Source organism: Enhydra lutris, unplaced genomic scaffold (genome assembly GCF_002288905.1).
Source record: "Enhydra lutris kenyoni isolate GAN:26980312 unplaced genomic scaffold, ASM228890v2 scaffoldscaffold10, whole genome shotgun sequence".
NCBI lineage: Eukaryota > Metazoa > Chordata > Mammalia > Carnivora > Mustelidae > Enhydra > Enhydra lutris.
In genome coordinates, this window is record NW_019154094.1 from 1,668,233 (window position 1) to 1,683,877 (window position 15,645).

A 15,645-nucleotide genomic window follows, 5' to 3' on the forward strand; every position below is an offset into this window, starting at 1 on the left:
AGTCCTTCCCTGAACCCTCTGACGCCCTCCCCCTGAGCAGGGGGAGAAGACGAACATTTCTTCCACGTCTATCTACATGCTTTTACTTGTCCTCAACTAATACTTATAAGCAACTGTGTTGAGTGCTAAGAATTTAGCCATGACCAAGACAAGCAGAGGTGTTGACTGTGGGGAGCTCGCAGCCCTGCAAAGTAGAAGCATCACCCCCACTTACAGAGCGGGGAAACTTGGCACTGGGCCACACAGTGAAGTCAGTGGTGCAAAAGGTCTTAGAATCCAGGTTTACCCCGGGTAGGGCTGCCAGATTTAGCAAAAGGAAAAAAAAAAAAAACAAACCAGCAAAACCAAGACACAGTTAAATTTGGATTTCAGATCAACAGTGAATAATCCTTTAGTATAAGTATTTCCCAAATAGTGCACGATATGGGATATACTTATGCTAACAGATGAGTTGTTTATCTGAAATGCAGATTCAGCTGAGCTTATCAGATCTGCACATGTGTCCAAAATAGTGCATGGAACAGGATATACTTATGCTATCAAGTCTTTCATTGAGTATCTGAAGCAAGAATTCAGCTGGGCATCCCCTACTTTATCTGGCAACCCTAAGCTAGGCTGACCAACCATCTGGGCTAGCTGGGACTAAGGGGTTTCCTGGGATGTGGGATTTTTAGTACTAATACCAGGAAAGTCCCTCTCTGGTTTACCTCGTGTTTTTTGTATCTTTTCATTTGCCCCGCAGGGCCCCACCCTTAGTGGAGACAAATGAGGCCAAAAACAGAGCTGTGAGGGTAAGAAAGGGTTCTGGGATCTCTCAGCTAACGCGCTCTATGCTGTTCCTTGTAGATATGGATGTGGAGAGAGAAGCTCTGCAGAGCACGGCCTTCCCCGAAGTGCAAACCTTCTGCCAAAAGCACGGGCTGATGTTCGAGGTAATAGCTTCCTTCCTGCCTCAGAGTCCCCTGCCCTGAAATTAGGGAACAAGGGCGTGCCACCCATGTTGTCACACAGGACCCTTTGCTCGGAGAGGTTCTGCACTGGCAATGCAGCATGGAGATGAAAGTCCTCTAAAAAGGCAGGGGGAGGGATAACAGGCACTGGCACTGCGGGGAGCCCAGGAGGTGTGGGAGCACTAGGAGTGGCCACTGTCGGACCCCACTCCTTGGGCACGCCACTGAACTGACTTCCATTGTTGGTTTGTCCTGCTCTCCTGGCTCTCCCCGCACTGGGGCAGCTTCCGGGGGAGTCTAAGAGGACTCTGGGGTGTTTGGGGCGTACACGGAAGTGCGATGTGCCTTTTTCAGGAGCGCTAATGGTGTACCTGCCAGGCACAGTCACCTCGATCCCCAGACAGAGGGCCCCATTGCTCTCCCACCAATCTGGAGGTGGGGCGTTGCCCCCTGCCCGTTTTGATGCAGAAACCAATAAAGCGTCTTTGGAGCATTGGCTTCAGTTGACCCTGACTCCTTGACCTGTAGCACAGCGAGCCACGCCATCAAAGGCCCCCTTGATTATAAGACCTACCGTAGTTTCTATATTACTGAGAAAGAAGCAGTGCTGGGAAGTCGACTCTGCCTGCCATCAATCATGAGACGCAGCTCAGTGGCAGAGGCACTAAAAAGGAAAATTTGCACGCTGAGAACCGAGGCAGGCTCGTGCCTTTGACGTCCACACAGGTGCTATGCGACAAACAGCGTAAACATCCTCAATGCACAGATGGGAGGAGGTGGCCCGCAGAGCCCAAGGCTCTGGCCCGAGCCCAGTGCTGACCCTCTCTCCCTCTCCATTCAGCCACATTCCGTAATAGGGTGCTGCTATCCCCATGTTCCAGTTCCTTAGGAATTTCTGGGTCTTTCTCTCTAGGTAAGAGAATTTAGGGAGGAAGGGACATTCTGAGTCCTCTTTCCCCGCCTCCTTATCCCAGCTTTCTGCCAAGTCAGCTTTGCTACCTGAACTGAGCCTTCCTGCCAGGGGTGGGGGTGGGGGCGCTCAGGCAAGCAGGCGAAAGTGACCACAAGTGTGCGGTTGCCAAGGAGACGCTGCCAAGTCTGATTTGGGCCAAACTAAATGCCCTCCTTTGCAAAGAAAGCTCTGAGAACAAGTGTGGACATGTCCTCCCTTAGATAGGAACAGTTTGAATACGGCCAAGTTCTTGAAACTTTTTTTTTTGATACGTTGTTTTAAAGTTAACTTTTCATTTCGGATTTAGACTTACCTGAAGGTAGCCTGCGGTCCAGAGTTCCCATATGCTCTGCACCCGGTTTTCCCCCTATTGTGAACATCTTACATCATCGGCCACATTTGTCATAACTAAGAAATGGGGGTGCCTGGGTGGCTCAGTCCATTGGGCGTCTGCCTTCAGCTCAGATTGTGATCCCAGGGTCCTGGGATTGAGTCCCACATCGGGCTCCCTGCTTAGTGGGGAGTCTGCGTCTCCCTCTGCCTGCTCTTCCCGCTGCTCCCCCTGCTTGTGCTCTCTCTCTTTCTCTCTCTCTCTGACAAATAAATAAATAAAATAAATCTAAAAAAAGAAAAAGAAATGGACATCGGTACGATGCTGTGAACCAGCCTCATTCGGATGTCACCATTCTTCCCTTTGTGTCCTTTCTGTGGTCCAGGACCCAGCGGGGCTCAGGGAATGCTGCGGGGTTCCCTGTGGGCTGAGACAGTCTTTTCTTGTTGCTCATGACCTTGGCAGTCTCCGAGAGGGCTGACTGGCCATCCTGCAGGATTGCCCCCCATCTGGGTCTGTCTAATGTTTTTCGTGGTTTTTCTTGTGATGACCCTGGGGTTATGGGCTTCATTCTAGTTCTTTCGATTTGGACAGCCCCCCTTTGGGGAGAGACTGTCAAAAATTACTGAAAGAGGGGCAGGCACCTGGGTGGCTCAGTGGGTTAAAGCCTCTGCCTTCAGCTCAGGTCATGATCCCAGAGTCCTGAAATCGAGCCCTGCAGCAGGCTCTCTGCTCACCAGGGAGCCTGCTTCCCACCTCCCCCCTCTGCCTGCCTCTCTGCCTACTTGTGATCTCTGTCTGTCAAATAAATAAATAAAATCTTTTTTAAAAAATTACTGAAAGAAACTTTATGCCTTTGTCAAAGGGAACTGAAAAAAATCACCCATTCTGCCACCTCCCTGACATACCCACGCTTATAATCTCCAGGTTGTTGATCTGAGGTGGGGTATTCGGAGCACGGAGGCCACTGACCACATGACCACAGAACTCTGCTTGGAGGAGCTCGACCGGTGTCGGAAAACATCCATAGGGCCTGCCTTTGTTGTGAGTCTCTTGGGAGCAATGGATTGGTGCTTACTTCTCATTCCAGCCCCGATACATGACTCCTACCCATGAGCCAAACCCATCAGTGGAGGGACGTGGGTGGCATTTCTGCTATAGTACCTAATCTCCATTGCCTGCCCATGGCAGACATTGCTAATTGATCCCAGTATTCATTTTCCACCGAGCTACCTGGGATCCAGACATTAACAGCCAAGTGGAAGCAACCAGTAAGTGGGAGGGGCAGGGGGTAGAAGCCCAAGGGAATCTTAGAATTTGCTTTGGACCTACCCCACCCTCCTAGCTTTCCCACCTCATCCACTTCATGTGTGTGGAGTTTGGGGATCCTGGAAAAGCATAGGGATGTTGGGAATTCTTTTCTTCCGTTTGCTACAAACTGTCGAGAGCAACCTCTCTGGCATGGTCTAGAGCCTGAGTCAGGGCAAACTTCCTCCGACACTAGGTGGGACCAGTTTTTCCATGTTCCAGGGCATTCTCTCCTCCCACCCCAACAGCACCCTCTCTGTCCCCAAAACACCTCCCAGCCCACAATTAGTGGTTTGAGCTACGATCCATAAGTGCTATTCCACTGTCCTGATTTACTCCACCACCAAGTTCCAGATACATCCAAGAACTATGACATTTGAGCTCATAAACCCTTGAGCAGGGGTCAGCAAACTACAGCCTTTGGGGCAAATCTGGCCCATTGCCTGTTTTTGTAAATAAAGCTTAATTGGCACTCAACCACACTCCTTCATTCACATATCATCCATGTCTGCTTTCCAGCTAGACACAGAGACCCGAATAGTTGTGGCAGAAGCTACCTGGTCTGCAAAGCTGGAAAGATTGGTTATCTGACCTTTCCCAGGAAAAGTTTGCTGACCTCTGTCCTAAAATGTACAGAGGGGAAAAGTTAGGAAAGTATCTTTGCCCAAAACACCTTAGACACAAAGAAGCTTTGAGAAGTTCTGAATAAAAAGAAAATTCCCCCCCCAGAACCTCTCCAGGAGACAAAGGAGAGCGTAGGAGTGATCCCCATTATAAAAGCCGCTTTCTAGGGAAATAAAGAGAAGTATGTGAGGGCTGCTTGGCTTCCGAATCGCCCTGGCTAACCCAGTCCCTACAAAGCACACAAGGCAAATTTAGAGGTAGATAAATGAGATGAGACCCCCCGAAGAAACTAAGTACCAACACGTGTGAGAAGCTTTCTTTATTATGTGTGAAGTTCGATCGATAGACTCAAGCTTCCTTTTTCAGTCTTTTGCTCTATGCTTTTCTTTGTCTGTTGGCACTGCTTTTTTTTTCTTCTCCCAGTTTTATGGAGATGTTTTTGCCATCCAGCAACGTGTAAGTTTCCGACGGACAGTGTTAATGATTCGACTGACTTGTATTATGAAAGGACGGCCACAGTAAGTTTAGTTAATATCCATCATCTCCTATAGATACAATAAAGAGAGAGAGAGAGAGAGAGAGAAAGGAAAAGATGGGTTCTTTCCTTGTAATGAGAACTCTCAAGAGATTTCAAATACATGTGCAGTGGCGTCCACTGTGGTCCTCGTGTTGTACATTACATCCCTAGTCCTTGTCTATCTCGTAACTGGAAGTTGGTGCCCTTTGAACCCCTCTGCCTCAATTATTACTGCTTTCAAAGGCATCCTAGGGTTTGGAGGGCTCTCCCCTCCTCCTTATGTATCTCCTTCATGCATCCCCCCCCCCCACACCCAACCTTCCAATTTAGTTTTCCAAATGAGCCCGACGATTGATCATTTTGTAGAGTTTCAAAAAAAAAAAAAAAAAAGGAAGAAAAGAAATTTTCTAAAGAAAAATGGGCGATGGGGAAAAAAGGAACTCCAGGAGGAATTCGATTTTGCAACCCATATTGCAGGCAGTGAAAAGCACAACGCAGCTTCCAGGTGGCATGGGGGACGGGATGATGATCTCTGAGCTTCCCCCAGGCCCGACTGGCCCAGGGACCTTGCTCTTCCTTCCAGAAGGGCTCCTTGGGCTGCCGGCTGACCTCTACCAGCTTCCTGCTTTGCTCTTGAACCAGACATCTCCCCTCTGTTCCCCAATGGTCACGGCATCCTTCTCCTTCAGTGGCTCCAAGTGGGGGGTCTTCCCGTGGAGATCAGAGCTGTGCTGCGGCCCTTGGAGAGGCGTCTCTCTGGTAAATAAATCATTAGGCAGCATGAGTAGCAGAGGACGGCTCCCCAGGTACTTCCTTTAGAGGTTCTGGCTCTCCTGGGTCCCCTGCATCTCCAGCGTCTCCAGAGAGTTGCTCCTGATGGCTTCTGACCTTTTTCTTTCAAGCTCTTCTCTTCTTGCTCCAGTCCCTCAGGCGGGAGCACTTTCTACCTTGTCTCCCTCCTAAGATCTGTGGTTTGTTGTCGGCAGGCTTCTCCAACTTCCCTCACTGCTCCAAGACTGACGCTCTGGGAAAGGCCTCCAGAGAGTGGCCTCGTGTTCAACCTCCCATCATCACAGGCTCCGTGCATCCAGGTTTCCTCAGTGCACACCCCTAGAATATTCTGCTACAAGCCAGTGAAGAGGGGAAGGGTGATTACTTCCATTTTATGATGAAACTCAAGATGTCAGGCTCGGGGTCCTAGACCTCCTCTAGCCTAATTCTCTAGCATTCCGGTTTGTATCTTCTGTTGGGGCAGAGAGACGGCCTCCTAGGTTCTTAGCATTAAGACTAGAGTCTTAAAAAAAAAAAAAGACCAAAGTCTTAGGACCTTATCACCCCCAGCCCCTGCAAAATCTTGCCCACGGGGATGACCTTCTGTTTTGTTCCAGTTTTAGTATATGTGCTGCCAAAGTGAACACAGGGATGGCTTTATGTTTCACCACTGCCCCCTCTTCAAGCCCCTCCCTCACCCCAGCTTTCCTGCTCTAGCTCTTTGGAACCACTTCCTGCCACAGGACCTTTGCATGTGCTGTCCCCTCTGTCTAAAAAGCACTCTGACCAGTGCATCTTTTCTCGTGTCTTATTCTTCAGCTCAGTCCTTAACTGTAAATAAAAACAGGGTCCACCCTGTATCTTTGAGACCCATCTGCCCCCGGGGACCACATCATAGCATGAGATTTGAGCTGGGCCAATGGAGGCCTTAGCTCTTGCCATGGCTTTATTTCTGGGACAAGCCAGTGCCTACATATGAGAAACTGTAGCTTTTCTCTCCCTCTGCCTGTCTCTTATTACGGACCCTTGGGGTTGCATTTAGGGTTCCAATAATACAAGATAATCTCTCCAGCTCAAAATCCTTCACTTAATCACATCTGCAAAGACCTTGGTGCTAGTCATGGTTCTTCAGAGAAAACTGAGAGGATATAGAGAGAGAGAGAGACATAGGAGGAGATTTGTGACAGGAATTGGCTCACACCGTTAATGGAGACCAAGAAGTTCCACCATCTTCCGTCTAAAAGCTAGAGAACCCAAAAAGCAGGTGGTGTCATTTAGTTGTAGGGCCTGATAATCGGGGGCTGGAGATGCAAGTCCTGATCTGAGTCCCAAAGCCTGAGAACCGGAGTGCTGATGGCCAAGCGCGGGTGACCACATATGTCTCAGCTCAAGCAGAGAGAGGGAATTCAGCGTTCCTCACTTTCGTTTTAGTTTGGTTTGGTTTGGGTTTGGTTTTTTGGGTCCTCTTGGGGCCCCTGGTGGATAGGATGGTGTCCCCTGCCTCAGGGAGGGCCGTCTGCCTCACTCCAGAGACACTGTCGTAGGCACATTCAGAAAGCATACTCGACCAGTGACCTGGGCCTCCCTCATCCCGGGGAAACTGACACCTAAAAATAACCATCACAACCCTTTTCCATATAAGGTGTGTTCACAGGGGCCAGGGATTAGGGTTGGCTATCTTTGGGGCCCATCATTCGGCTTCCACGGAGGGTTTTCCCAGCAAAAGATTCCTTGATGCTTAGGCATGATCAGATTCAAAATGCACCTGTCCAATGTCCCTTGCTCTCAGGGACCTTCACACGCAGGTGCTCTGAGGCTCTAGTCTGAACTTCTTAATGTACCCATCAGCGTGGCATGTCGGGGGCTCAGGGCCTCTCGCTGAGGGTCATAGAGCTAAGCACCCAAGCCAAGATTTGAACCTGTGCCCCCTCTCTCTGCCAGGCCCTCTTAGGTGAACAGTACGGCCCCTGTCCAGTCCCCACACTGATCGAGGAGAAAGAGTGGGAAGCTCTGAGAGCCCAGCTGACCTCCAGGCCACGGGACTTGGAGCTGGTGGCTCGACGCTTCCGGAGGGACGAGAACTCAGTGCCACCCACCTACCTACTGCAGGCGCTAGGTGCCACGGAGGCCCACGGGCCCGAAGAGGCCACACTGACCTCTGTGCTGCGCTCCGGAGCCCAGGAGGCTCGGAGGTTGGGCCTCATCACCCAGGAGCAGTGGGTCCACTATCACTGGTCAGGTGAGGCTGCTGGGACCCCGCTCAGGGTCCACAGGACGCGCCAAGCATTCAAATACCCACATCGCATACTGTCCAAATGCCATAGCCTGCCCTTCTGTAAATGATAGCCCAGCCCAGCTCCTGTGTCCCTGGTTCTGCATGAGGGTATTGTCCTGATCCCAGAGTTCAGCCATGTCCCGGTTAATTGTCTGTCTCTTAGGACCCTCCTTTTCTCTCCCCCTCCAGCTCCCTCTCCTCTTCTCCCTGGGAGACTCCTGGCCCTGGGGGAAGTCTTCTAAGATGACCACTATCCTGGTTTGTCTGGGACTTTTAGGACTAAACCCAGATAGTCCAGGAAAAACTGGAACAGGGGTCACCTTATGTTCAGCCTGGGAGCCAGCCCCTGCTGGGGACATTGAGTCCTTCAGCCTCCCTGCCCCTGCCTCAGAGGTGGAAACTGAGGCACAAGAAGGGGTCTCCTTCACCTGAGGTGGGGAATGGGGATTTGACCAGAGTCCATCACCCAGCTCCCGTCTGGCCTTTTACCTCCCACCTCTAGCCTCAACCTCCGGTTCTTCCATCCCCACACTGGCTAACAGAAAGATTTTTCTAAAAATGCAGTGTTTCCAGGGTGCCTGGATGGCACAGCTGGTTAAGCGTCCGACTCTTGGTTTCGGCTGGGGTCCTGATCACGATGTATTGAGATCAAGCCCTGTGTCGGGCTATGTGCTAAGCGTGGAGCCTGCTTTTCTCTCTCTGTCCCTCCCCCAGCTCATGCTCTCTCTCTCTCTCTAAAATCAATCAATCAATCTTTAAAAAAAAATGGCAATGTTGTCAAGCCATTTCCCCACTGCTTCCTGCCAGCAAGACACAGATCATGATCATTCACGGGTTTGGAGGTATCAGATAGGCCCATTTATAGCACCAAAACTATAGCATATGAATTTCTCTTACCAAAAATATTAAAAACATGAACTCATTTGGTCCACATATTAAATATATGGATTTATATTATGAACATACTAAACACATTGATGTGTTTCAAGATATGGAATGTAGTAATTTATGCCAATAGGATTTTAATTGTATTAAAATATGTTGATTATCTATTATATATATTAATTCTAGTAATGACATATCAATTTTTAAAAATCAGCTTTTTATTTGGGGCTACTTTTAGATTTGCACAAAGTACAGAGTCTCTGTATGTTCTTCACACAGAGAAATTAACATCCTATGTGACCACAGTGCATTTGCCGGAAGTAAGAAATTAACATCAGCCCATGACGAGTAACTAGACTCCAGCCTTTACTGAGAGTCCGTGGGTTTTCCCGTTAATGTTTTTCTGCCCCAGGATCCCATCCAGGTTCTCACATGAGCTTAGTTGTCACATCTTGGGTTCCACTGGACTGTGACAGTGTCTCAGCCTTTCCCTGTTTTTCATGACTTTGATCATTCTGAGGAGCGCTGGCCACATCCTTTGCAGAATGTCCCTCAGTCTGGGCTTGTCTGGTGTTTTCTCCCCTCATGCTTGGAGGGGGCTGTAAGTTTCCGGGAGGAAGACCATGGAGGTGAAGTTCCTTCTGTATCCCATCACATCAGGGTTACCTACTGCCCACCTGACATCCCAGGAGAGGCTATCCCAGTACTTGGTTTAAGACGACGAGTGACATATCAATTTTGAATACAGGGTTTATCTGACTAAAATGTTAATGGCTCCCATTTATTAAGTGCTTACCACGTTGCTATGCCTTGCTCTGTGACTTGTGCTAATTGCTTTCACGGCGATATCTGCCATTGGGACTGTAGCCAGCGTCTGGGGTCTGTGCTTTGGGATGGACCTGGACTTGCCGGTCAGCCTTGCCCTTTCCTGGCTGTACTGACTTCTGGCAGGTTCAGAGCCTCAGTTTCCTCATGTGTAAAATGGAACCAGTCCGAGGTAGTACATCACGGAGTTGCTGTGGGGATCTTGTCCTGTGACCTAGTCCCAGCCATGATCTCATAGGATCAGACATAGCTCATTAAGAATTCCTACCTGAGAAGCGCCTGTGTGGCACAGTGGGTTAAGCGTCCGACTCGTGATTACAGCTCAGGTCATGATCTCAAAGTCTTGAAATCGAGCCCTGTGCAGGCTCTGCACTCAACACAGAGACTGCTTGAGATTCTCTCTCTCTCCCTCTCTCCCTCTCTCTCCCTCAGCCCCTCTCCTGTGCTCTCTCCCTCTCTTTCTCTCAAAATAAACAGATTTAAACAAAAAGAATTCCCACTTGAAAGAACAAACAGAAACTCGTAAAAGTAGCAGAAAGCACAAAGCCATGCTAGCAACAGTGTCTTCAGAGCATATCTCAGGCCTGTTTTTCAATTTTCTTCTTTTCAGCCTTTTTATTTGGAAATAGAGAGTCACAGGAAGTTGCGAGGGAAAAAAAAAAAAAAGGTAGGAAGTAATTCCACGTATCGTTCACCCGGTTTCTCCCAAAGGTAGCATCTTGCAAAACTAAAGTACAATAGTACAACCAAAGAGTGGACATTGTGACAACCAAAGCATCACTTTTTTTAAAAAGATCTTATTAATTTATTCATAAGAGGGAGAGAAAGAGAGGCAGAGGGAGAAGCAGGTTCTCCAAGGAGCAGGGAGCCGGATGCGGGACTCGACCCCAGGACCCTGGGATTATGACCTGAGCCAAAGGCAGACGCTTAACGGACTGAGCCACCAAGGCGCCCCAGACAAAGCATCACTTTTACAAACATGCATTTGCATGTGTGCAAGCGCACATGTGTATTTCATGATAAGAAATTTTCACACCTGTGTAGCTTCGGATAACTGCCACAGTTCGTACGTGGGACTATTTCCTCACTGCAAAGACACCCCCCCCACTACCCTTTTAGGGTCACACCCAGCCCTCCCCTCAGTCTCCAGCTCCTGGCAACCAGTCATCTGTCTCCATCCCTATAATTTATTATTTCATGATGTTATAGAATGGGATCACACAGTCTGCAACCTTTGGGGATTGGCTTTGTTCCTTCCGCATATCGAGCTCAGCTTTCCACAAGCACTGTTTCATAGAAGATCCTGTCAGCTGTCTCATCAAGGTTAAACTAGGACAGGGACCCTGGGTGTCTCAGTCGGCTGGGCATCTGCCTTCGGGTCAGGTTATGATCCCGGCATTATGGGATCAAGTCCCAGGACCAGGCTCTTTGCTCAGCAGGGACCTTGCTTCTCCCTCTACCCGCTGCTCCCTTTGCTTGTGCTCTCTCTCTCTCTCTCTGACAAATAAATAAAATCTTAAAAACAAAACAAAACAAGAAAAGGTTAAACTAGGATACCCAAGTTACGGGAGAGGAAACTGGCTCAGAGAGATGCAGTGATTTGACCAAGGTCACATAGATCTGTGACCTTGGTCACAGGGGCGGAGTAGATGGTCTTGCATTGATTAATGCCGAGCTGTGTTCCAGAAGGATCCCAAGTCAGGACAGTTAGTTGCCTTTATCCCTGACTTCCATCCAAGGGGCTGAGAGGGGTGTGGTGTCACTCCAAGGAAGGCTTTTCAGTGGCCCTTATCTCTGGCTCTGAGACCAAATCCTATCTCCAAGGGAGCCTGACTCACTCAGCTCCAGAGACCTGGGAAGCTCTACTGAGCCCAGGGCCGCTTAAAAAATAACTCTTCAGGTCTGGCTGCTATTTCAAAACACTGGTCTCCAAGGAGAAGTCAGTGTCTGCTCTTGGCTCTGGAAAATACGGGTCCTCAGGGCAGCCGCTTCATGCTCTGGGACAGGGGTCAGCCCACCAGGGCCCAAAGGCAAAATTCGGCCCACTGCTTGTTTTCATAAATAAAGTTTTATTGGAACACACTCCACATATTAGTTTGCATGTTGTCTATGGCTGTTTCCACGCTACAGCAGCAGAGTTGAAAAGCTGTAACGGAGACCATTCGACCTGGGACACCTAAAATATTCACTATCTGACCTTTTGCAGAAAAGTGTGCTGATCTTTGCTCTCAGCCTCTAGGCTCATTAAAAACTTTCTCCCTGGGAGTGCCTGGGTGGCTCAATGGGTTAAAGCCTTTGCCTTCAGCTCAGGTCATGATCCCAGAGTCCTGGGATCGAGCCCCGTGTCAGGCTCTCTGCTCAGTGGCGAGTCTGCTTCCTCCCCTCCCCTGCCCTCTGCCTGCCTCTCTCCCCACTTGTGATCTCTGTCAAATAAATAAATAAAATCTTAAAAAAAAAAAAACTTTCTCCCTGGCGCCCATGCCTTCGAAGCAACTTTCTGTGACCTCAAATGCCCTGTTTGCCCTACTCTGCCCAGGACAGGCAGATACTCTCTTCTGCTGTCTGTCCATTTATTCACTAAGACCAGAACAACCACTCCACAAAGGCAACAAGGACCTTTGGGCATTTTTCTCACTGCTAGATGCCCCAGTATGGAGAGCAAGACTGGCACAAGTGGGAGCTCAGTAAATGTTTGTTGAAGGAATGTGTGAAGACAGAGGCACCCAAAACCGACAACACTGGATTTTTTTTTAATTGAAGTGAAATTCACATGACATGAAATTAACCATTTTAAAATAAATGCTTCGGTGGTATTTCATGCATTCACGATGTTGTGCAATCACCACCTCTATCTAGTTCCAGAACATTTCCATCACCCCCAGAGAATTTCTGTATTCATTAACGGCCACTCTCCCTCCCTTTCCCCCAGCCGCCCGCAACTACCAGTCTGCATTCTGTCTCTATGGCTTTGCCTGTTCTAAACGTTTCGTGTACATGAAACCAGACAGTGTGGGGCCTCCTTTGTCTGGCTTCTTTCATTCAGCATGATGTTTCCAAGGTTCATGTGTGCTGTAGCATGAATCAAGGCTACTTTCCTTTTTATGGCTGAGTACTAGTCACTCGTAGGGATAGATCACATTGTGTTTATCCGCTCATCATTTGAGGGACCATTGGGTTGTTTCCACCTCTGGGCTACCGTGGATTGTACTGCTGTGAATTTGGGTCCACACATAACTGTTTGCCTATGTTTTCAGCTCTTTGGGGTCCATACCTAGAGTGGAATTCCTATGGAAACTCCGTATTTAACTTTTTTGAATTTGACGGTATGTTTTATGATGGGGCTTCTTCTCACATACAACCTCTGTGCTGCCTATACCAAGGTTTCTTTGATTACTAATAGCTAAATCAGGGCTATTCTTGGCCCAGCCTCTGGACCAGAAGCCTCAGCATCACCCGGGAGCTTTTTGGAAATGCAAACTCATGGCCCCCCACCCACACCTGCTGAATCAGAACTCCTGGAGGCAGAGCCCAGCCGTATGGGTTTTTTGAGCACCCCCCCACCCCAGGAGACTCTGGCAAACTATAATCCTCTGGCAAAATCCGGCCCACTGCATGTTTTTATTAATAAAGTTTTATTGGCACATACTTGATTGCATTCGTTTGCATATCATCTGTGATTATGCCAAGGTGACTCCAGAACACATTAAGTGGGAGAACCAAGGTCCCTACCTCCCAAATATGTCTTTCAAGTGTCTCCATTCTGGCCGTTGAGCACACAGTGATGACAACACTCTCTTCCCATCCCCCCCCCCTTTTTCAGTCATCGAATGGGAGATAGACCGGGGCCTGCTGAGCTTGACAGACGGAGACCAGGGGGCAACCGTCTTCCTGAGAGAGATCCAAGACCTCGACAAGCACATCCTGGACGACTGCGCCCTCAAGATGGTGGACCGGCTCGCAGACGGCTGCCTGGACACGGATGCCCAGAACCTTCTCGGTGGCCTCAAGGGACGCATTGCTGACACCCAACCTGGAGTCCTCAAGACCCACCACCTGCCATGGAGCCGAGACCTGGTGAACCCCAAAAACAAGGCTCATGCTCGGTACCTGAGGGAGCTGGGGGAGCAGTTTGTGGCCAGGGCGAATCACCAGGTCCTCGAGCACCTCCGGGAGCTGGAGGCCGGCCAGCAGGAGCTGGCGTGGCTCTACCAGGAGATCCGCCACCACATGGCGCTGAGCGCCGAGGCCACCCGGACCTTTTGCGGGCGCCGGGAGCTCCTGTCCCAGCTAGGGCAGTGGCTCCGGCAGAGCGACGGCCATCCCCACTCACCCCTGGTGCTTTTTGGACCCCCAGGCATCGGAAAGACAGCTCTGATGTGCAAGCTGGCAGAGCAAACTTCAGGACTGCTTGGCCGCAAGACGGTGACCGTCCTGAGGCTTCTGGGGATGTCACAGATGAGCTCCGATGCCCGGGGCCTGCTCCCGAGCCTCTGTTTCCAGCTCTGCCTGGCCTACGGGCTGCCCCTGCCCCCGGCCCAGGTCCTGGAGGCCCATGCCAGGGTGGTCCAGCTTTTCCACACCCTCCTCCACACTGTCTCCTGCCGAAACTTTGAGTCCCTGGTGATCCTGCTGGACTCCGTGGATGACGTGGATTCCATCTGCCGGGCCCGGAGGGTCCCCTGGCTGCCCCCCACATGCCCGCCAAGGGTTCACCTCATCCTCTCAGCCTGCTCGGGGCAGCAGGGGGTTCTAGACACCCTGCGACGGACGCTGACAGACCCAGAGGCCTTCTGGGAGGTGAAACCCCTCTCTGGAAACCAAGGGCAAGAGATGATCCAGACCCTGCTGGCAGCCTCGAGAAGGACGCTGAGCCCGGAGCAGAGGGAGCTGGTCTGGGCCAGCCTCCCAGAGTGTGGCCACCCAGGGCGGCTGAGGCTGGCCTTTGAGGAGGCCAGAAAATGGGCCTCCTTCACCATCCCTGCCCCCCTGGGCTCCACGGCGGAGGAAGCTATGCACCAGCTGTGCGCCCGCCTGGAGCAGACGCACGGGCAGCTCCTGGTGGCCCACGTGCTGGGCTACCTTGCTTCTTCCCGGTAAGTCTCTGTGGTCTACACCCTCTTTATAACTGGGACAGAATGTGTGCGTTTGCCCCTCAGGGCCCCGGACAGAAACGTCCTCTCTCATAGTCCTGGAGGCCAGAGTCTGAAGTCACGGTGTCAGCGGGGCCACGCTCCCTCTGAAGGCACCAGAGGGGACGCTGGTCTAGGCTTTTCTCTTCGTTTCTGGCGTTGCCAGCAACCCTTGGCCAGGAGACACACCCCTCCGGCCACTGCCTCTGCCCGTCTTGTGGCCTCCTCCCTGCGGGCCTTCCTGTCCCCATTTTCCTCTTGTAAGGACACTACTCCCCGGCTCAGGGCCCGCGGTGCTCCAGTAGGAGCTCCACATGCGCTGACTGCCCCTCTCAAGAAGGTTCTCAGATAAGATCACCTTCACCCGGGCTGGGGGCAGTTTGTAGCCTCTCCGTCGGGGTTGGTCTGATGTTTCCTCGTGATCACATTTGGGTTGAACCTGAGTGACGCTCAGCCCTTCTCAGGCATGGATTTTTTTTTCCCCTGTCGTAAATCTGCAAACTCCGCTCTGTATTTAATACACCATACTATGAGGAGAGCTCAGAAAAACCCTTTTAAAGCCAAATCCTCTGAAGGATTGTCCACCAGCGCACACCCACACTTCATCCCAATCTTGTCGCATGGGAATCAGCAAAAAAGCAAATAGGAAAATCCAACTCAGTATGTTTCCAGAGCTTGAAGGACTGAATACTTAGACCTGCTGCTCAGCCCAGAGAAAGTCTCAGGGTGGTGCACTGTGACGTCATGATGGTCGGGAACTGCTGCTCAGAGATGGTGGGGAGGGACGGAGATGAGTGAGAAATAAGGAGCAGGAGAGAGGAGTGGGTCCATCACACACCCAGCAGCCAGACTCTGGGCCCCCAGGAGGGTGAGATGGAGGCCAATTAGCAGACACACCGCTGCAGAACCAGCACTCAAGCCCATCATCAGAAATGCTGGGCTAGCTGGTTTTGCCTCGTTCTGGTTTCATGGGTAGGTTTTTCTTCCAGACCTTTGTCCTTTGCCCTGTATCAGTCAAGATGGTGATGATCAGACCAGGGAGAGTGGCTTTTTGTTTGTTTTTGTTTGTCAGGCACAG

General features: G+C 50.5%; 1 protein-coding gene across 1 annotated transcript in view; it reads left to right on the plus strand.

Moving 5' to 3' along the window:
- The first annotated feature begins 852 nt into the window (after positions 1–852).
- LOC111144270 (NACHT and WD repeat domain containing 1) overlaps positions 853–15,645 on the plus strand; it is a 52,457-nt gene continuing 37,664 nt past the window's right edge. The window contains 5 exon segments of the mRNA XM_022498501.1: positions 853–895; positions 898–932; positions 3,161–3,277; positions 7,395–7,692; positions 13,259–14,531. Coding sequence (XP_022354209.1) covers positions 853–895; positions 898–932; positions 3,161–3,277; positions 7,395–7,692; positions 13,259–14,531 — 1,766 coding nt within the window.